The 22120-nt window shown below is 30.3% G+C and overlaps 2 protein-coding genes across 2 annotated transcripts in view; one reads left to right on the top strand and one right to left on the bottom strand.

Annotated features, from left to right (window-relative positions):
- LOC115880552 (mitotic checkpoint serine/threonine-protein kinase BUB1 beta-like) overlaps positions 1-5101 on the top strand; it is a 110351-nt gene extending 105250 nt beyond the window's left edge. Inside the window, exons 15-16 of the mRNA XM_030897782.1 lie at positions 4239-4573; positions 4644-5101. Of these exons, the coding sequence (XP_030753642.1) occupies positions 4239-4573; positions 4644-4955 (647 nt within the window). The 3' untranslated portion in view covers positions 4956-5101. The remainder of the gene's footprint in view (positions 1-4238; positions 4574-4643) is intronic.
- Positions 5102-9259: 4158 nt separating this feature from the next.
- LOC115880488 (protein RRP5 homolog) overlaps positions 9260-22120 on the bottom strand; it is a 46330-nt gene continuing 33469 nt past the window's right edge. Inside the window, exons 13-18 of the mRNA XM_030897695.1 lie at positions 18144-18456; positions 14543-14912; positions 14278-14484; positions 13323-13451; positions 9661-9919; positions 9260-9602 (exon numbers count right to left, since the gene is read on the bottom strand). Coding sequence (XP_030753555.1) covers positions 9277-9602; positions 9661-9919; positions 13323-13451; positions 14278-14484; positions 14543-14912; positions 18144-18456 — 1604 coding nt within the window. The 3' untranslated portion in view covers positions 9260-9276. The remainder of the gene's footprint in view (positions 9603-9660; positions 9920-13322; positions 13452-14277; positions 14485-14542; positions 14913-18143; positions 18457-22120) is intronic.

Raw genomic sequence — 22120 nt, 5'->3', positions numbered from 1 at the left:
GTCGGTAAATATGGCCCGAGTCGTTAATCGTACACTTGCCAAGTATACTTGGCTAGCCTTGTTACACTTGCCGAGGCGCAAAAAACGACCGCGCAAATAATGCAACTGTTATAGCGTATGTCAGATTTATTTCCGGATCGTAGTGTTTTCGAGTTAATTGCGGATAATTTAAAACATTAAAACAATAATAGATTATGTATATCAAATTTACATTAATAACTTCAATATTGGCGACATACCTAAATCGTTTTCACAGCAATAAATGGAGTGGACAAATGAAGACTACACAGGAAAAACCAGATATGTCACATTTTCGTAGAAATTAAGATAGCGATACAACTTTATAGACAAATGTTAACGTCATTCGAAAAAGAAAGCAATAATACGCTTAGTCCCAGAGATATTACAGCTTAGTTATTTTGCCGTACAAAGGAAAAACCAGAGTGGTCCACGCGTAAATGGCAAAAACCAGAGATGTACTTATGCATGGGCGACAAGCACGCATCTTGCAATTAGTATTATATTATTAAAACAAGGGATATTACAGAAAATCGTCGAAAATCAAAAATACAAATAAATTTATTCCGCTCGAAACTTGCCGAAGCTTACAATAAACAACAATAATCTCGACTGACCGAAAAACATAGATGAATCAACAAATCTCTCAAAAACATCATCTGACACGATGGATAGAAAACTATTATCCTTAAGGCGGATTCTCACGACTGGTGTACTTGACAAGCATTTGTTATTGGAATATGCTCGCCATGTCGTGGGAGCAGGTTCCTTGATCACTTGTCGCGTCCTCACTCTCTGCCGGTAAATATAGCCCGAGTCGATTAATCGTACACTTGCCAAGTGTACTTAGCTAGCCTTGTCTATACTTGCTGAGGCGCAAAAAACGACCGCGCAAATAATGCAACTGTTATAGCGTATGTCGATTTATTCCGGATCGTAGTGTTTTTCGAGTTAATTTTGGATAATTTAAAACGTTAAAACAATAATAGATTATGTAATATCAAATTTACATTAATAACTTCAATATCGGCGACATACCTAAATCGTTTCCACAGCAATAAAATGGAGTGGACAAATGAAGACTACACGGGGAAAAACCAGATATATCACATTTTCATAGAAATTAAGATAGCGATACATCTTTATAGACAAATGTTAACGTCATTCGAAAAAAGAAAGCAATAATATGCTTTCTCAGAGATATTACAGCTTGTTTATTTTGCCGTACAAAGGAAAAACCAGAGTGGTCCACGCGTAAATGGCAAAAACCAGAGATGTACAGTTGTACAAATATAGGAAGAGACTTGGGGATAGCTCCGGTCGCCGTGTTATTTTATATTTCTTACGTCTCTAGCTATACTTGTTAAGTTGTACTTACGCATGGGCGACAAGCATGCATCTTGCAGTGAGTATTATATTATTAAAACAAGGGATATTACAGGAAATCGTCGAAAATCAAAAACACAAAATAAATTTATTCCGCTCGAAACTTGCCGAAGTTTACAATAAACAACAATAATCTCATTGACCGGAAAACATAGATGAATCAACAAATCTCTCAAAGACATCATCTGACACGATCGATAGAAAAATATTATCCTTATGTAACAATCTTAAAGGTATACACATACACGTAATTAATTTGTATAGTCTGTCAACGAGAGATCCTTGACATTGATGATGTGTCTGTCATTTTAATTTCAAAGTAGTTTATTTTTTTTTTTTATTTTACAAAGAAATAAATTGGTACAACTGGAACACTTGCTAGCAGGGAAATTAGTCCATGTATTTAAAATTTGACTGACAAGTAGCTTCAAAATATTGTGAAAGAATTGTATAAAACTGAAAAATGTAATCGTTATTTTATTTAATAAAAACGGTATGTGTTAATACAAAACATAAACAAAACAAAGGTACATACCAAAAAATATAAAAAGAACTATTTCTTACTTCAAGCTTTATGAAACTTCCCGCATTTATGATTATAGTTATCAATATAACTTATATACAAATATTTTTTTTTTTTTTTTTTATAATTTTAATAAAACAACATAAATAAAACAAACTATTTTATTAATAACACTTACCAAATTTTTTATACCTCACAGGTTATTAATTAACTTTAATCTTAATTTTTTTAAACCAGTACCTTTTGCCATTATTTTTCTGCAGTACTAAAATAAATTGTTACCTATTGTGTAATGTCGATATTTTACAGCTACTCTCAGTTTTTAGTATGTGTTTAGTATGGTTCTTCTACCATATTCGAGATGCACTTAATCTACGACGAGATGGTATACGAACTTTTATTGATAGTAACTTTATTGGTGTACCTGTATAAGACTTTCTGCCTGGGCAGCAAGTATTAATCATAAACTGTGCTCTGGGTTCTACAGTTAATTTTCACTCGATTTTTTCCCTCCACTTGACTTCAAAAGACACAAAACACGTAATAACACGAATCATAATGCATCATCTTCCAAAACGCACCAAATTGTTGACAAAAGTTGTACAAAATTATAACCTATAATTTAGCAAGACTTTGACAAATGTCAAAATCTAAAGGCGAGTTCATACGCATCGGCGTCCGTTTGTCGTTTATCGTTCCGTCAAACCAATAAAATTGAAATCACGATCTGTCATTTTTTTAAATAAACCAATAAAACTGGTTAAAAACAACAAGTGACGACGCATGACGAATTTATATTTAAATCCATCCATAGTTAACTTAAAAATTATTAGAAACTTTTTTTAGTAAAATAAATAGATTGGTATGGGACGTCATCTGCTTTTCTTCTGTCATCGTCTGTCGAAATCTTACCTGAGAAAAAAAACAGAGTATACGTATATATGGAATATTTTTTTCGTTATCAATATGGTTATAAATTTATGTATTGTAATAAAAACCTATTTAAATATATTTTTTCAACAAAAAAAATAATAGTTGATTTAGGTTTTATACAACCTTTAATTAATTGAACATCTCTGGTTTTCCTCCGTTTTGTTTTGCATTTTGACTATTTTTTTTAGATTATCTATTTAGATTTTTATTTCAATTATTCAGAATATGGCGATAATTCGCAATATTAATAATTCAGAATTGGTAGTAATATAAATATTTTTCTAATTATTCAACCGAAAAAAACATATTTCTTTAAAAACACTAAATTGCATTTTTCTCGGCTCCAATTAATGGACAAAACTGGGTTTTCCCGTATAGTCTTCAAATGATGTTGTTTTGGAATTTAGGGATTTATACGAAAATGAGCCCTTCATATGGATGGCCAAACATAAAGAACATAGAAATCGTATTGCAGTGTACAGTAAAAGAACTTAAAAAGAAAAAAGAATCACTAGCAACGACAATTTCGGGACGACCGGTATCCATCGATGCGACTATACTGTTTACTTGCCAAGGATTGTAGGGGTACTTGGCAAATACGCATATATTGGCGTACTTGCCAAGTACACTTGCCAATGTAGTACAAAGCGGGGACTGGTGGGGATACTTGCCAAGTGCGCAAATATTGGCGTACTTGTCAAGTACGCCAGTCGTGAGAATCCGCCTTAAAGTGAGACGCACGCGACATCTATATGCTTATATTTATATGGCAGTATCCGGTTGACCTAGTCCAAGTCCACCTTGTCAACCAAGCTTAAGGAAGGATAATATCAAGAAAATTATAGTAAACGCGATGGGGCGTTAACATGTTCGACTTAAATTCCGGTTAATCAGGGGCGTTCGAGTTTAATTTAAAACGTGTTAAAATATTAATTGGGGTAGACTCAGTAATTTACTAGTTTTGATTTATGTTAAGGCAAGAAATGTTGTTAGTTTTTAATTTGTTAAAAACTATATCTATATCTCATAACAAAAATACAGATACGCTATTGAAACAACTAAATCAAGTTGACGCCTCTTCTTTATTTTACTACTCATATTATAATTAGTTATTAGTGAAAATTTATTTCACTATTTTTAATGTTTTGTTTTCTTCAAATATTTTTGATGGAATCTACATTCCATCAAGACGCATAGTTCAATATTAATTGCCAGTCGAACAAACTCCTAAGAGTGTGTTAAATTGTCAAGTTTATGAATATGAATATTAGATTATATTATTTGTAACTTAATATTTCGATATTTTTTATTTGCCCTGATGTTACTGTGGGCATGGTAATAAAAGAAATTGATACTACTCTTTTATCATTTATTTTAGGTGACCAGGCATCAATACTAGTGTCACAGTATCAACCATTTGGATCTTTATTAGATACAGCTAATCTGTTAAAAACGCTGGATAGACAAACCACTGGAAAAGAATCTATTTGTATATATTTTACATTAGAAATGTTAAAAATAGTAAAAGCTATGCATGAAGTGAAAATCATTCATGCTGATATAAAGCCAGATAACTTTTTAGTTATAATGACTGCCGACAACTCTCTTAGCTTACAATTAATAGACTTTGGCTGTAGTATAGATATGACATTATTTCCCGAAAATGCTACATTTACTAGACCAATAACAACAGACAATTTTGTCTGCTGTGAGGTAAGATTCCTTATAATTAATTAGTAGAAGTTTCGAAGATTATAATACAACGGAAAAATCTCTATTATAGGTACAAGAAAGGAGACCATGGAGTTATCATACGGATCTATTCTGTGTTGCGGCGTCTGCACATGTTCTTTTATTTCAAGAATACATTGAATTAAAAAAGACTGGAGACGTTTGGAGCATCTTAAAACATTTCCCTAGATATATAAAAATCGATTTATGGAATATGTTCTTTAGTACTTTACTTAATCAACAAGCAGGTCCAGCCAATACCGATTCACTGGAATTATTATTTCAAGAGGAATTAGAACTTAATCCTAGACGAGACGTAAATATTCATCTTCGTAAGCTTATAAATATGTTGAAAAATCGATAGCTTATAATTTTATAAATTAATTTAAGTGTATTTATTTATTATTTACTATCATGTAGTTTAATTTCACTGAGTCATCAGGCTGTTTTATAGTTGTTGGTTATTTTAAACTATACAAGAGTAAACGAGTAAATATATTGGTTTTGATCTTTATTTTATTTTTTTCAAAAATAAGCGCTGTACTTAAACTGCCGTTAAACGGTAGCTTACTAAAATGCCGTTAATAGGTATGACGTCGTTGATGTGACGCACTTGACAGCTTTATGAAATATAGGAATGGGCTCTTTCACAAAAAATAAAATACCCAATTCAAGGACAAAATCTGAAATAGAAGTCTATTTTCAGTATATTTATCCAAAAAAAAATAGTTCCGCGACATTGAATAATTTTTTATAGGCCCTCAAAATTGCTTTAATTTGAAATAATTTTAAAGCGCCAATTGATGACGTATGAAAAATACACCCAATCACATTGCAGAACCGTGCTCGTGCGCCAGCCAACAACTGGCAACATTGCGATTTGATTTGACCAGCACCACCTCAACTCAAGGCCAATCAACATGATATGGGCAAAGCAAATATGGCGGCGAAGGCAGCGCATTATTAAATTGTTTACCTTTAACCTGAAAAGCCGGTAGTGGTTTCTCGTTCCGATTGCATACCAGAAATAATTAATTATCTCTAGTTTGTGTGCTTCTGCAACACGTTTGTTTAGTTCTTAGTGTTCAGTGCATGGTGTGATCAGAAAATTGTGATAAAATAACAGTGTAATAAAAATCCAAACCAGACATTCCACATAGAGAACTTCAAACTTTTGTGCTTGTCGTACTCCTCTATTATTAATTATTTTAAGGTGAGAACTAGAAGTATTTATCAAGATATTCCACCTAAATGAGTAAAAAGCCTTCGCCGCCAGTCTGCATAGTACTTTATAATGGTTACTTTTACAATAATCAAAAGATAGGTATTAAAGGGTAGGTATTAACATTTTATTGTAGCATGCCTTTTACATGCTCTGTTCCAAATTGTAACGGAAATTATAGAGGGGGTCCCAAGGTTTCTGCTTTTATATTCCCCAAAAATGACGAGCTTCGTAAAAAATGGTTGGCAGCTATTAAAAGAGATTATTTCACTCCTACTAGTAGTTCTCGGGTAAGAAGTGCATTAAATATGCCTCAAAAAGGCTAAAGGCCAAAGCCTCTGTTACCCTAGTGAGGCTACTACTTACACTTACCTCACTATAAGTAAAATATTGGAAGAAGAATCAAGCTTTTTACATCAAAAAGATCACAGAAAGATATTGAGAACATTGACATTTGAAAATATAAATTGCCTGGATGTAAGTCTTTTTTTAGGTCACAATTGCCCCTCACATACGTCAGAATTTATTATTAAATCCATCTTGTTCAGAAATCAAATATATTTTATTGAAGAACTATGCAAAAAAAGGAATGACGTCTTTACCACAAAGACAATACCCTATGTAAAGAGAAAGAGTAAAGAAAACTAAGCTAAGCGTAAGGTATTTAATTTTTTTTTCTATATAAAATCTTGAAACACATATTATATTTTTAATTTATCCTCATCTATTATAGCTTAAATTTATTCCCATTTGTGTAAATTGTTTGAATGTTTTAACACTACTTATTTTCTGAGAAAGCAGACCTTTTTATAAAAAGTAACTAACTGATGTTTTCATAAAAGTAATAATACAAAAAATTCCATACTTATGTGGAGAACTTTGACTCCCTGTAAATTAAAAATTAGTGAAATATTACGTAATCTAACCCGACATTTGTGTGAAAAATGTCTATTTGGAAACAAAGCAGGTTTTAAAATACGCGCCAAATAAAGCACTTCTATCTCCGCCATATTGGAAAAGGTTGAATGGCTTTGTGTGGAGGTGGTGATGGGTCAGCATGGTGGCCCGGCCGCGGCCGTGTTGCCGCTTTTCAACATGCCAGGTGTGACGTATTAAAAATAAAGTACGGATTTTTATTCTGGGCTTTTTTGTTTTTATTTATTTTCTTAAGAACCACTTCAAATTTTTCGAAAGTGAGATAGCAGAAAATTCTAGAATTAATTGTTTTATTCAATTATGCTAATTCCAAAATATAGTGAAAGAGCCCATTTTATAAGGACTAACCAACGCTATTCGCCCTACCAAATAACCAACTTAACCAACGCAACTATCCTCGACACTGGTAAAAAAATATAAAAAACAAATATAAATTAGTAAAAACCAACCAACCCCACCAAATAACCAACTAACCAATGAATTAACACCCTCCAAATAACCACGCTAACCAACCCGCCAAATAACTAAACCAATCCAATCAAAAAGAGTGAAACCAATACAATCAAATCACGCTATAAGCAAAAAAATATATAAAAGTCTTGGTCCGGCGTGAGATTTGAACCACGGATTATTCGCTCACGAAGCAAACGGAGCCACAGTCACCAGTCACCTCAGTCACCAGTCGACCTCAGTCACGGAGCCACAGGTGCTCTTGCAAAACTGCCTATAGCTAGGCGTTACTTTCCGCCGACATCAACGACGTCATATCTATTAACGGCATCTTAGTAGGCTACCGTTTAACGGCAGTTTAAGTACATTGAAAAATAATCATGATTTGAAGGAATGGTTTAAGTAATCAAAATGTTACTTTGAAAAATCTGGAAATAACCTTTTTTTTAGCTACCCTGTGACATAAAATACCATTTTATAGACTTGTTGGTTTTATTTAAAAAATGTTATACAGAGTGTCCCAGAAATAAGTGCAAGTATTTTAACTGGTAATATAATTCGACCCAAGAAAAACGGGTAATTATTGGGAAAACTGGAAATCGTCCGATTTTCACCAAAATTTGTATACAGCTTCTTTTGAGGTCGTAGATTACCAATCTGAATCTTTTTTCTTGGCGGTCTCTTACCCTTTTTCAGAAAAACGGAAAATAATTTCAACATTGAATTTTTCTTTATTTCGGCCCTATAAAGTAATAATTTCATTATATTTTCATTACATTATAGTTTATCTAAAAGCTACACTTGATTGAGGATAGAAAAATGTCCAAAAATTTACTGAAAAACACTTTTCTTAACAAAATAACAAAGAAAATTGAGACCAGATGGAAGTTTGACAATTCATATATCCTCCTTTCTCTCTCCTATGTAATGAGAGAGACAAATATATTCTAGACCTAATCTAGAAATTTGAAAATTTACAACGTTGCCATATCTTCTTATTTTTTCGGGTGATTAGGGATTTTAAATAAATTACCTGTTATGATATTTGACAATAGTTAAGTTACGCGGAAGAGTTTTGATTGCATTGGTTACAACTTCCATGCGGAGGGTGTTAATCTTTTGTTGTTATATTATATTAAAAGAAGATTAACCCCCTCCGCAAAGAAGTTATTCTTAAGACTATTTATAACCACGAAGTTGCACGAAAGAGTTTTGATTGCATTGGTTTCAACTTCTTTGCGGAGGGGGTTAATCTTTTTTTTTGATATAATATAACAACAAAAGCTTAACACCCACCGCATGGAAGTTGTAACCAATGCAATCAAAACTCTTTTGTTCAACTTCGTGGTTATAAATAGTCAGATCTCGTTGGTAAAATAGCAGTTATGGGAAGGAGCCGTTCTTCTGGAGACCGTCTTTCGTAATCCCAGAATGAGCGAAAAAAACACGCTAAATTTAAGTTTAGCATTGGCAACGTTGCTTTAAACGCCAGAAACACATAACCCAACATTTTCAGATTGTTTACAAATTTATTTTAGCAAATTTTCTTCTATTATGCATCGAATTGGTTAAAAAAAGTAACAGAAAAAATAGCAAAAACATCATTGTTTATTGAATACCTAAAATATGTGCTAGAAAACCTTAAAAATATGAGAAATTAAGAAAAAATCGATGTTAAAATAATTTTTCGTTTTTCTGAAAAACGGTAAGAAACCGAAAAAAAGTTCAGATTTGTAATCCACGACCTCAAAATAGGGTGTATACCAATTTTGGTGAAAATCGGACGATGTCCAGTTTTCCCAATAATTATCGAAAAACTCCCATGAGTTTTTTTGCAAAAAAATTGAAAGTTTTAAATTATTCTTGAAATCTTCCGAAAAATATTGAAAAACTTTTGAGTGCCGCTTGTTCAGTTTCCGGAAATTTGTTTATAGTGTTTCAAGAGGACAGACAAGTTTTATGTTGCATTTTTCTTAGATTAATGACACCTTGGGTGAGGATAGAATATTAATACACAGACAAATATAACTTCAAGCGTTGAGAAAAAAAGGCATTTTATGTAACTTAGATATAATTTTTATTTTTCAAGACTTACAATATATTCTTGAACTCTATCTTTAACAACATTTACACTTTCGGGAGTTCCATATTCTTCTTCAAATTTTCTAAACTTCATGAATAGAGATTTCATGCTCCTCAATGGTAACTTCTGCAATGCCGCTCTTTCCAACACTTGTCTAGCTTGTTCAATGTGATTTTTTTTAATTAACTGATCTACATATGTAATCCAAATATTTACTTTTCTTGGATCTGTTGTTAGAATTGATTCAAATATTGCACAAGCTTGGTCTACTTCTCCATATTTAAATTCTAGTATCGCAAAACGCACAATGATATTCATTTCTACAATGTATTTCCGAAATATATTTTATTATTTCATAATATTCAATTTGCTACTTACGTGTCTTTTTGTCTGCTAATGATCTAAGTGCACTGTCTTTACAATTTCTTGCTTCTTTATATTTGCCTATCTGATAATATATCTTCCCCAGCTCTAACCACATCAATTGGTCCTGTTTATATTTGCTTCGTATTTTCTTAACTTTTTCCTCCATTTCAGTGTATTTACCTTCTTCAGCAAACATCTGAATTATCCTCAAATATATGTTTAAAGGTTCATTAAATTTTAAAGCTTCATCTAATACTCTATCAAAAGATTCCTGAAATACCATAAATGTTCATAAATCTTAACGTTAAATTCTAATGTCTCTAAAAAAATTATATTTGAAGGGCAACGGGAAAAACTCACGTCACAAAACCGACTTACGGAGAAAACGATGATTTAATGTTGCCAAATACTATGTTAAAGATACACACATTTATTACTGTATGCGTTATTATTTGGATATAGTTTGTTATATTCAATTAACAATTTAGCATGTGTTTGAATTTTTGGAACTTGGTATTCCAAAAATAATATATATACAACCCTGTATATATATTATTATATACAACCCTGTATATATATTATTATATTCACCATATACGACACGGAGTATTGTAACTAAACGATTAGATTTTTACAAATTGTAAGTTTTGGGTTCGTTGAATGACTATTAGAGCTACAATTTAAAAATATTTTACAAGGTACAGAGTGTCCCAAATAAGTAAAAAATATTATAGTTGTATTTTTTTAAATGGAACACCCTGTATATTGTTCTATTTTTGGATTCTACGTTTGAAATAAAGGTAAATTTGATTAAGGTTTATCACACTTAAACCTTACCGTTTATGAAATATTTTCAATTTTATGAAATTGCAGTGAAATTTTTAAGGCTTCATTTCTCCAAGGGTATCAAAGTTTTTAATACTAAATATTTACTGAAGATTATTTATTGATCAGATATTGTGTTGCAATAATAAAACTTTTACTACCTTATACAGAGAGTCCAAAAATTCATATTAAATAATTACTAGCTTTAAACGGCAATAACTTGTTTAATTTAAATGGACACCCTATATATTTTAAGTGAATCAGATGCACAATGAAATTGTCTATCAAATTGTATTATACCATTTTTTACCCATCTCTTCAAGTTTTCATAGAAAATTAATTTTCTTATAATTTGGACCTCATTTATCACTATACCCATGGAATATTGACATTTTAGGTTATTTTTAAAGATGTAACAAATTTTCAAAGGGTTACTAAAACTGTCGATATAGTGGCTTATTTAATTAAAAAATTAAAAATACCGTTTAAATATTTTTTGTTAAAGAGGACCAATTAATATGATCCCAGTATTCAAACTACATTAATTGACTGTTTACGTTGATTAATAATAATTGCTCCAAATACTAAAAAACTGAATTTTGTGTGTGTATTAGACAGTGTGGAAAAAGTAACACCTTATAAATTTTATTACATTTTTTGACGAATGCTTATTTATAGAAACAAAGACGTTCATTTTCATAGCTTATTTTTATATTGATTTCTGGGCCAAATGCACATTTATTTAGAATACTTTTTTAATTGAAACAATTTAAAAGTATGTAATTAACTAATTTTTGGTGTTTTTGGTCGGAAATAATGGTGGTATAATTAATTGGTATACTCTTTTACAAAGATTAAATAGTTTTTTTTCTATGCCAATGAACTTGCAATATTTACCACCTGTACATTTTGTACATATATGGTGCTATAAAAAATCTGAAATGTCAATATTCCATGGGTATAGTGATTAGGGAATGCAATCCCGCACCAAAATCTTAATCCCGCAAACCCGCAGGATTAAAGCAATCAATCCCGCGGATCCGTAAAATTGCGGGATTGTAAACAATAAATGCTCTTCTTTTCTCTCTCCGATTTCGGGATGAGGTTTGGACCAGGTTTTAGACGCATCGATTGTGATTAAGATGCTATGTGGTTTTCGAAAATATATTTAGCGAATTCTCGTACAGAGTGTTTTATAATAGTGTACAAATTTGATCAAGAATTTTTTTTACCGAAAATTTACAATTTTTGAAAAATCGAAATTTTAACTATGTACGACTAATCTATATTGAAATTAGAAAAAACAATTTGGTGTTTTTTTAAATTTTTTGTTTTAAGGAAAATACGAGTTTTTTTCGAAAAATATGCATTTATAGTCATACATTTGGTCCTAAATGGTACAAAAGACATTGTACATTTTGCATAGGCCCACAATATACTGATATAGCGTTTATCTTAAACTAGCTGACCAGAAATTTGGACCGGTGTATACAGGGTGTTAAAAAAATATATTTAATATTAAATAAGCTTAAATTTTATTTAATTTTTATCTACTTATTTTATAAATAAAAGTATTATTCTGATGTTGAAGGTTTTTTTTTCAATTTGTGTTAGTTATCAGCTTTTAGATGCACTCTATATCAATAATTTGTTGGCATATGCAGAATGTACAAAGCTTTTTGTACCATTTAGGACCATCGTATGACTAAAAATGCATATTTTTCGAAAAAACGTCGTATTTTCCTTAAAACAAAAACAAATAAAAAACCGATCAAATTGTTTTTTCTAATTTCAATACAGATTAGTCGTACTTGGTAAAAATGGTCGTACTTGGTCTAAACCGCATCCCAAAATCTTTTTTAGTTCAAGGGATATTCAACTTTAAATTTACCCTAAAATTTTGCTTGTCCCGATAATTATGTCCGGCAGATTATTTGACGAAATTGTCCACAAGTATAGTTAAACGCTTTTCGTCACTTTCACGTCAAGCCAGAAAGAAATCTAATAACTAACCTGTTTGTTTCACTTATTTTTAATGGCCAAGTCGTAAGGGGAATCCCCTGGTGTCGATCCCGCAAATTTGCGGGATCCAGCATTTGCGGGATTGCATTCCCTAATAGTGATAAATGAGGTCTAAATTATAAGAAAAGGCATTTTCTATGAAAACTTGAAGAGATAGGTAAAAAATGGTATAATACAATTTGATAGACAATTAAATTGTGCATCCGTTTCGGGTAAAATATATAGGGTGTTCTATTTAAATTAACCAAGTTATTGCCGTTTAAAGCTAGTAATTATTTAGTATACATTTTTGGACACTCTGTATAAGGCAGTAAAAATTTTTATTATTGCAACACAATATCTAATCAATGAATAATTTTCAGTAAATATTTAGCATTAAAAACTTTGATACCCTTGGAGAAATGAAGCCTTAAAATTTTTACTGGAATTTCATAAAATTGAAAATATTTCAAAAACGGTAAGGTTTAAGTATGATAAACCTTAATCAAATTTACCTTTGTTTCGATCGTAGAATCCCAAAATAGAATAATATACAGGGTGTTCCGTTTAAAAAAATACATTTATAATATTTTTTACTTATTTGAGACACTCTGTATCTTGTAAAAATATTTTTAAATTGTAGCTCTAATAGTCCTTCAATGAACCCAAAACTTACAATTTGTAAAAATCTAATCGTTTAGCTACAATACTCCGTGTCGTATGTGGTGAACAACCCTGTATAATAAAATTTCTTAAAATGGACATCGTCGGTTCTTCCCCTTATCCTTCATTTGTGGGTTTTTAGCAAATTCTAGTTAATCCTTTAAAATAAATTAAATATAAATTACCTTAGTACCAAATGCATTTTCTAAATTTAATAACACAATCCAAATATTAAATTTCTCTTCTGTATAAGTCATATTAATTGAATCTAATGCTCTTTTGGCTATCGATCTGGCCTTATCTACCTCTGTTGCCTGTAAAAAATGTAATTTTTATTATTTCAATTTTTATAATTTAATGAGTTAATTTCAAGCATTATTTGAAATTCTTGTTGATTAAATTTTTAATCTAAACCAACATAATACAAGGAATAGTGAATTAACGTTTAATAAAATAGATTTTACATGTTAAAATAATAATTATTACTGTGTTAAAAAGAACTGCGAAAGCGATGGCTATGAAATAAAGATCGCTGTCATTTTACATGTAAATTTATGTGGGGAATGCCGTCCATCGTCATTTCCAAGCCGACTGGACGCCGTTTTTTTTGCGATCATGCGGTATAAATTATACCATGATTATACCATAATTAGTATACAGGGTGTTCCTTAATGAGATGCTAATATTTAAGGGGGTAATTTTTGAACATATTCTAAGAAAAAAACTTTATACGAATTTATGTTCTAAACATCTTAACTTTTGAGATACAGGGTGGTAAAAGTTTTTAAAATAGCACCTTTTTTCATAATTACTTCGCGTCCATACGGGTTTTACATTGAATATTTTGGAAAAAAATATGGTACGCCCCACTGGCTTTTCTTAAAATAAAAATTATTTTCAAAATCTTCGTTTATTTCTAGACAATTTTCATCTCTTGATTTTTTTCGTACGACCCGTAGTTTGTGCTTAAAAAAATAAAATCATTTTACTTCAGGGTCATATCGCTAAAAACCTGACGCTGAGGCTAAAAATCGTTTCTGAATCGGCTGGATGGAAATTAAGAGATACAAACAAAAATTTTGTTTGTATATCAATATTAGCATGTCATTAAGAAACACCCTTTATAATAAATATTCTTACAGCAATATGAAAGCTAATGTATTTGATCCAAAGTTCGGACGAGTTAGGATTAGCCAAAAGCAATCTGTCAAATTCTTCTGCACTTTCAGGAGGTTTTGACGTGTCGGCAAGACTCAATTCAATTTTGGAAATAATCTCTTCTTGTTTCAAACGTTCTGCATTTCTTTCATCACGAGATATTTTCTTCTTTTTTGGTTGAACAGGTTCCTTTAAAAAAGAATTAGGTACATAAAAACGTTTCTCATTAATGGTTTTCGTATCATACATTACTGGCTTCATCTGACGATGAATCATCATAAGATATTTCCTGTTTAGACGAATTAAAAAACGACGTAATTCCAGGTAAAACAACAGGTATATGTTTTTCAGGTAAATCTGTTTCAACAGCGTTATTTATAACATTATTAACAGTTTCAGTCTCTGTTATATTTTCCAGCTCGATTTTATGTTCTACAGCTTCTACAGCATGTTCTTCTACAGCTTCTACAGCATGTTCTTCTACAGCTTTAACAACTTCGTTATTTTTAGGTTTTATTTTTTGGGTGTTATTCTTGACAGGAAGTTGTTTATCTAATGATTTATCCATTTTTATGAACAATTTTTTGGCAATTCCAACAAATTTTCCATCAACCTTGCTAAAATAAAGTTAAAAACGTTAGTAACTCGCAAAGCGGCAATATTTCAATTAATTTACGAATTTGCATGTAATTTATTATTTTAACTTAATTATCTTAAAGCGGTTCAACTAATATACCGGGTGGGTCTCAAAAGTGGCTCACCCCTATAACTTTTTTATTTTTTCAGATAAAAAAACGAGATTTGGTATGTTAGTATATGACATAAATTAGGACTGATTGACGTATTCAATTGTTTTTGGTTACCTCCTGTTTCACCGGAAATGACTACAACTTTTGATTTTTAAATGGCATCCTCGGTATATTTTTACTTTATTCGATAGAAAATGACACTCTGAATAGAATGACATATCATATGTCAACTTTTGACATTTTCGCTTATGGTTTATTTTAAATTGTAAAATGCGGTTCATAACGACAATTTGACTCGGAATACCAAGTGTGTGGTATCAATCATTCGTAAAAAAAAATGCATTTTCCAAATATGCTAATGAGCCACCCTCGTTCCATTTGAAAAAATTGAAATATGATAAAAAATACGAGTTGGGCATCCTTTAACTGGCCAGGATAAGATACTAAAAACATTAGACGATCAAATCTATTTTTCTAAGGCTCCTTGATTAAAAATTAGTGATTTTAACACAGCCATGACACTCTAGATTAAAATTTAAAATACAATTTGTTTTTGAACGAATATGTCAAAAGTTGACATATGATATGTCACTCGATTCAGAGTGTCATTTTCTATCGAATAAAGTAAAAAATTACCGAGAGTGCCATTTAAAAATCAAAAGTTGTAGTAATTTCCGGCGAAACAGGAAGTAACCAAAAACAATTAAATACGTCAATCAGTCCTAATTTATGTCATATACTAACATACCATATCTCTTTTTTATCTTAAAAAATATAAAAGTTATAGGGGTGAGCCACTTTTGAGACGCACCCGATATATTGACCGACATCGAAGGCGAACATCTATATTTATATGATTTTATTTTTTTTACACGCCGCGCTGGGACACGGTATGATCCAAAAAATGACGTGAAAATGATAATCGATGACATTCCCCATATACCGGGTGCGTCTCAAAAGTGGCTCACCCCTATAACTTTTTTATTTTTTTAGATAAAATAACGAGACTTGGTACATTAGTATATGACATAAGTCAGTATTCATTGACGTATTCAATTGTTTTTGGTCACTTCCTCTTTCACCGGAAATGACTACAGCTTTTGATTTTTAAATGACACCCTCGGTATTTTTTTGCTTTGTTCGATAGAAAATGACATTCTGAATAGAATGACATATCATATGTCAACTTTTGACATTCTCGGTTAATAAAAAATTGTATTTTAAATTTAAATCTAGAGTGCCATGGTTGTGTTAAAAACACTAATTCTCAATCAAGGAGCCATGGAAAAATAGACTGGATCGTCTAATGTTTTTAGTGTCTTGTCCTGGCCAGTTAGAAAATGCTCATATCGTATTTCTAATCATATCTCATTTTTTTTCAAATGAAACGAGGGTGGCTCATTAGCATATTTGAAAAAAGCATTTTTTTATGAACAATTTGATACACTTGGTTTTTCGAGTCAAATTTTCGTTGCGAACAGCAAGTTATAATTTCAAATTAACCATATTCGAAAATGTCAAAAGTTGACATATAATATGTTATTCTGTTCAGAATGTCATTTTCTATCGAATAAAGTAAACAAAATACCGAGAGTGCCATTTAAAAATCAAAAGTTGTAGTCATTTCCGGTAAAACAGGAAGTGACTGAAAACAACTGAATACGTCAATCAATCACAATTTATGTCATATACTAACATACCAAATCTCGTTTTTTTATCTGAAAAAATAAAAAAGTTATAGGGGTGAGCCACTTTTGAGACGCACCCGGTATATAATTTTACATATAAAATTACGGCGATCTTCATTTCTAAGCCATCTCCGATCTTTGTTTTAGTCAGGAGTCAGGATTAAATTATTGTATTTTAAAACTGTGTCAAGCAATATAAAAAGTATTAATCATCTGAGATACACTCCATATAATGCTAGCTATTAAGCCTACCTATAATTTAGCTTTTTAGCCTCCAACTGAGGACCTTGCGCAACTCTATCTACTCAGGACATACTTTGAGTTAATAATAAAGATACAATGAATTATTGTAAATGTGATAAGCTGTGCTCTTTAGATCCAAGAATGGATTGCTATAACAAGTTAGATCCTTTGCAGTATAGGTGAAAACAGGTCCAAAAGGTATTTATCCAATAAGCAGTTAATCAACTAAAATTAATTTTTTATACTTGCAAAGGGGTTCTGCATGTCCCCTAAACGCCGTTGAGGAAAACTGAGTCTCAAATGTTCTTCGAAGTGTCAGTATTATGAAATAAGTTTTTTGTCAGAATTATGGAATCAGAACCCCCATTTTTTATATTTTAATTCCTAAATGTATACTTTGTTCTCAGTAACAGTAATTCAATAAACATAACAGATGGTTTTTATATATAAAAACCATCTGCTATGTTTTAAGAATGTGCCACTTGACATCCATTCCCATTTAAGATTGTAAGGGTGACATCTACCCCACCTAGGAGGTTGAACGAAAAAGGCTAATTTTATTCATTTAAACTGTCCCCCTTATAAATAAAATTGACGTGTCTTTCCCAATTTTCATATTTTTAACTGCAAGAGAAATATTAATGGTGGGAAGTTTTAAAATTGACACAATGTATGAAAGGTAAGTGAAATAATCGACTTATTCCCTTCATATATGCAAAGAATTTTACGTGGCTTTATCCTAAAAATCTTTTTGTCACCAAAAGCAGTCCCATTTAACCCGTGAGCTAATAATAATATTATATTACATAATTATGATAAAAATTGTTTTTACGCGTTGTGAGAAACTTCAAACGTTTAAGACGATTTAGGTAAAAAACTGATCGCTTTCTCATCTTCCAAGATGCAGAGGTACTATTGCTTACATGAAAGGTAAAAATATTCCGTTTTCACAATTTTTCATCTAATGACTATCAAAATATTTATTTTATTGTCCATATTTTCCTATACTAATAGTGCCTCACTACCTTTTTCCGGCTGTGGTGTTATTATTCCGTTGTCCGGTTCGCGAAAGCAAAGCCGTAGAATGTGGCACAAATAGAAAAAAAAAAGATTTGAGGAAAAGTGAATCTACTCTAGTTTACGCTATTTTTATATTATGTTAACTTACCTGCAAATACAAACTTTAAATCTCTTATTTAAATAAAATGAATCACATCCCGCAAAATTAAATTCGGGTATTCTAAGAGGCAAATATATTAACTGTTTATTGCATTCTTTATGTTTTAGAACAGCAACAATATGTTCACCTTTTACCAAAAGTTTTTCTGCTATTGAAGAGGGTATTGTTGATTTCGTAGACCCATTTTGTATTTTATTTATTTTAGAGATTATATCTGGTCTAAGACATATATCCACAAAATGTTTATCAAAATCGTAGGATAAAACTATTCCCTTTATCGTGTCGTTTTCCTTAACGCCCTCTAAAAATAAAAATGCAATTAAAAAGTTTTTTCATATAAAACATGGGTTAAATACAGGGTGGCGCCTCTCATACCTCACGGAGGCTCCAAGGAGAATAACAGTTTGTAATGAAATGAAGTTGTGTGAGCATATGTAGGTTAATTCAGAGCACTTTTTAAAAATATAGAGAGTTCTTCAGGTTGTCCCCAAAAAAGTTACATATTAAAGTTATGTTTTTTTCTAACGGAATACCCTATATATTAATTGATTTTCGGATTCTTGGAGAAAAATAAAGGTGAGTTTTATAATAGAAGTATATGACTAAAATGAGGTTTTTGACATATTTAAAATTTTCTAAAAATAAAGAACACTTTTTAAATTACAATAAAAACTACCTAAATTGGAATTTACCCGGTATAACCTAATATGTAGTTAAATTAGCTATTGTACTTTAAATCCTTTTAAATCAAATTAAAACTTGATCCAAAAAGTTATACAGGGTGAGACAAAATTAATATTGAACATTGGTCACCTTTAAAAGCAAGTTAGTATTTTATTTTAAAGGGAACACCCAGTATATTATTCCGTTATTCAATGGGGAATTCATGTCTCTTCAAAATACTATTAAGGTTGCCTACCTGGTAATATACTGGGTGTTCCATTTAAAATAAAGGAATAACTTGCTTTTAAAAGTTACTAATGTTCCATATTAATTTTGTCTCACCCTGTATAACGTTTCGGGTCAAATTTTAATTTGCTTTAACATACAATGGTTACTGTAATTAAATATCAGGCTATACAAGGTCAACTAAAATTTAGGCAGCTGTTATTGAAATTTAAAATTAACTCTTCATTTTCACAAAATGTGAAATATGTCAAAATCCTTACATTTTAGGTAGTAGTGGGAACTATCGAATGAATACTATCGAAACATTCGATAGTTGCAATTCATTCGAATAATTCGATAGCTAGTAAAAAACATTCGTTGAAAACTATTCGAATAAAAATTATCGAATAGATGCGTCATCTGCCTCGAAATATTGTATTCTAGTAATTCGGCGGCAAAAACCATTCATTTAGAAAATTCATTCATTTATGAAATTCATTTATTCGTCAGGATCGATTATAATAAAATATTAACTGGATTTTAGTTGTCGCCCGGCGACGTAGGTTTCTTTCCGAGAAACCCGACAGCAGTCGGTGGCAATGCTATGAAAGAAGCCGGCATCTTTGATTTTTTGCGGAGTCATAAAGATAAGGACACATTATTTTTTTTATTGAGGTGCTAGTATTTACACAGAAAATACATTATGAAGGGCGCTGTTGCCATATATTGGTATTAGTTGATATTAGCAAAGAATATTATTGTTTGTCTTTAGTTAGTTAGGGATAGTATGTCTATATATTTTGCATTTTTTTTATTAATATTCTGTTGTTACACTGCAATAATACTTGTTATTTTGGATGTGGAAAATGATTTTTAATGTTTTTTAAGCAAAGACTGGTTTAATAAAAATAATAATAACAGTAATAATTTGTTATACCTATTAACAACAAAATTTAAAATAATTTAATATAAACATTTTTTTTACGTAGTAGCAAAATATGAACAACAAATTAGATGTCAAAATTATTTATATTAGATCCTATTTAAAAATAATATAGTCTTTAAATTTTTTGGCAACGTTGGTTTATTAAATAATAATAATTACAGAACTAATTTGTTATATTAACTACTAACTTTAAAATCATGAAATATAAACATATATTAATTTTCTTTATTAATAAATGTATGTAATCTTTATTATTTTAAGTATGCAGTGTAATGGAAGGAAAATATAAATAAAAAATTAGAAAACAAAATTATTTATATTAGGTACTTTATATTACTATTTAAAAATAATATTTACTTTTACGGGCATTTACTTTAAAAAATAAATGAAATATTTCTTCGCAAAAAACTACATGTAAGAGAATTAGCATAAACAAAATACAAACATCGTTAACTTCTTTTTTACATTGGCACGTGTAAAACTTTCAATTTAATTTTCTCACCCCATAGTTTGAGTTCGATAACCATTTACTTAACCACATTACTTAAATATGATTATTAAGTTCAACTAATTCATATTAAAACATCTAAAATACAAATATGTATTTTTAAAATTAATTTTAAGTTCATCTCATCTCTCTTAAAAATTGCTATTTCTCAAAATTTCCCATTAAAAAATAGACCATATATACCATATAAAATAAAATAATTGAGAGATCGGGCTACGGAAAATCACACAAATTTTCGGAAAAATTTTGACACCTGCACACGCACACAATCGTCAATTAAAAAAAAACTACTATTTTAGTATTTTAAATATTTTAATAAACGCAAAAATAGCACAGTATTTATAAGGTGAAGTTATAAAAATTTGGAAAAACTAATAATGCACTGACGCACACAAAAATCAAACGAATACTAAATTTCATTTATCAAAAGCATTCGATAGTCGTGGCTCAACGATAACCATTTAGTTGCACGACGAGGTTGTCACATATGGTTTAGTATACAAATGAATGAATGATTTTATTCGAATAAAACCATTCGATAGTTGAAATCATTCATTCAGTAACCATTCGATAGTCTAATTCATTCGATAGTTCCCATCGCTAATTTTAGGTATATGCTTCTTTAATAAAACTCACCTTTATTTTTTTCCTAGAATCCGAAAATCAATCAATATACAGGGTCCTACAAATTCGAGGTACGAGCATTGGTATCTCGGAAACCGTAATAGATACGAAGATAGTTAAATTAGGGCAAAGTTGCCCTCCTTGGAATGTTCACTAAGATGCCATCAAAAGTTTTAAAAATTTTAAGGATTGCTGAGTTTTTTGGAAAAAAACGGATTTTTATTTGAAAATCAATTTTATTTTTTCCTGTCGTTACTTTTTAGTCAATTAAAAAACTAATTGCACATTCCCATAGCCACTTTATTAGGGCTATCTGATAGTATTTTTAGATTTTCAAATTAGCTGATAATTTGTGAGATACAGAGACCAACTTAATTTTTTGAAATACGGACCTGCATTTTTTATTTCAAGTTTTAAAATAACTCAGTCTCCTGACTAAAATGATATGCCACACTTGACACTTTTCTTTTGTTTTGGGTACTTTAACAATAACAAAACTATTTACCTAATTATTATTTAAAATAATTTCAAGTCCGACTTTGGTTTTTTAAATTATTTAATCTGATTATATTAAAATTGAATAAGGAAAATCGAAAAAAATTGAAAGACTCAAATAAATAATATCCAGGTCAGCAATTTAAAGATATTATTTTTAACTTTTCTTATTATATTTTTGAAATCTCAGTGTACAATTTAATAATATGCATAATATTAATCGTAGTTATTATAAATAAATCAACTTCTACAAACTAGTTTCTAATGCTCAACATGTTTGAAAGGGTTACAACCCTCCCTAATGCACAAATTTATTTTTCGTTCAATCTTATTTATAGCTCTTTGAACATACAGTGATGGACATATGTACGGAAAGATTTTTTTTTAATATTTTGTGTAAATTTCTTTTTAAACTTATTTTAAATATATTAAATGAAACAACGTTTTGTAATTTATGGATATTTAGTTTTAATTTTCAAAAATAATTTCTTATTTTTCTTTTAA

Source organism: Sitophilus oryzae, unplaced genomic scaffold (genome assembly GCF_002938485.1).
Source record: "Sitophilus oryzae breed Bouriz unplaced genomic scaffold, Soryzae_2.0 scaffold_1625_pilon_pilon, whole genome shotgun sequence".
NCBI lineage: Eukaryota > Metazoa > Arthropoda > Insecta > Coleoptera > Curculionidae > Sitophilus > Sitophilus oryzae.
This window is presented reverse-complemented; position numbering and strand designations above follow the sequence as displayed.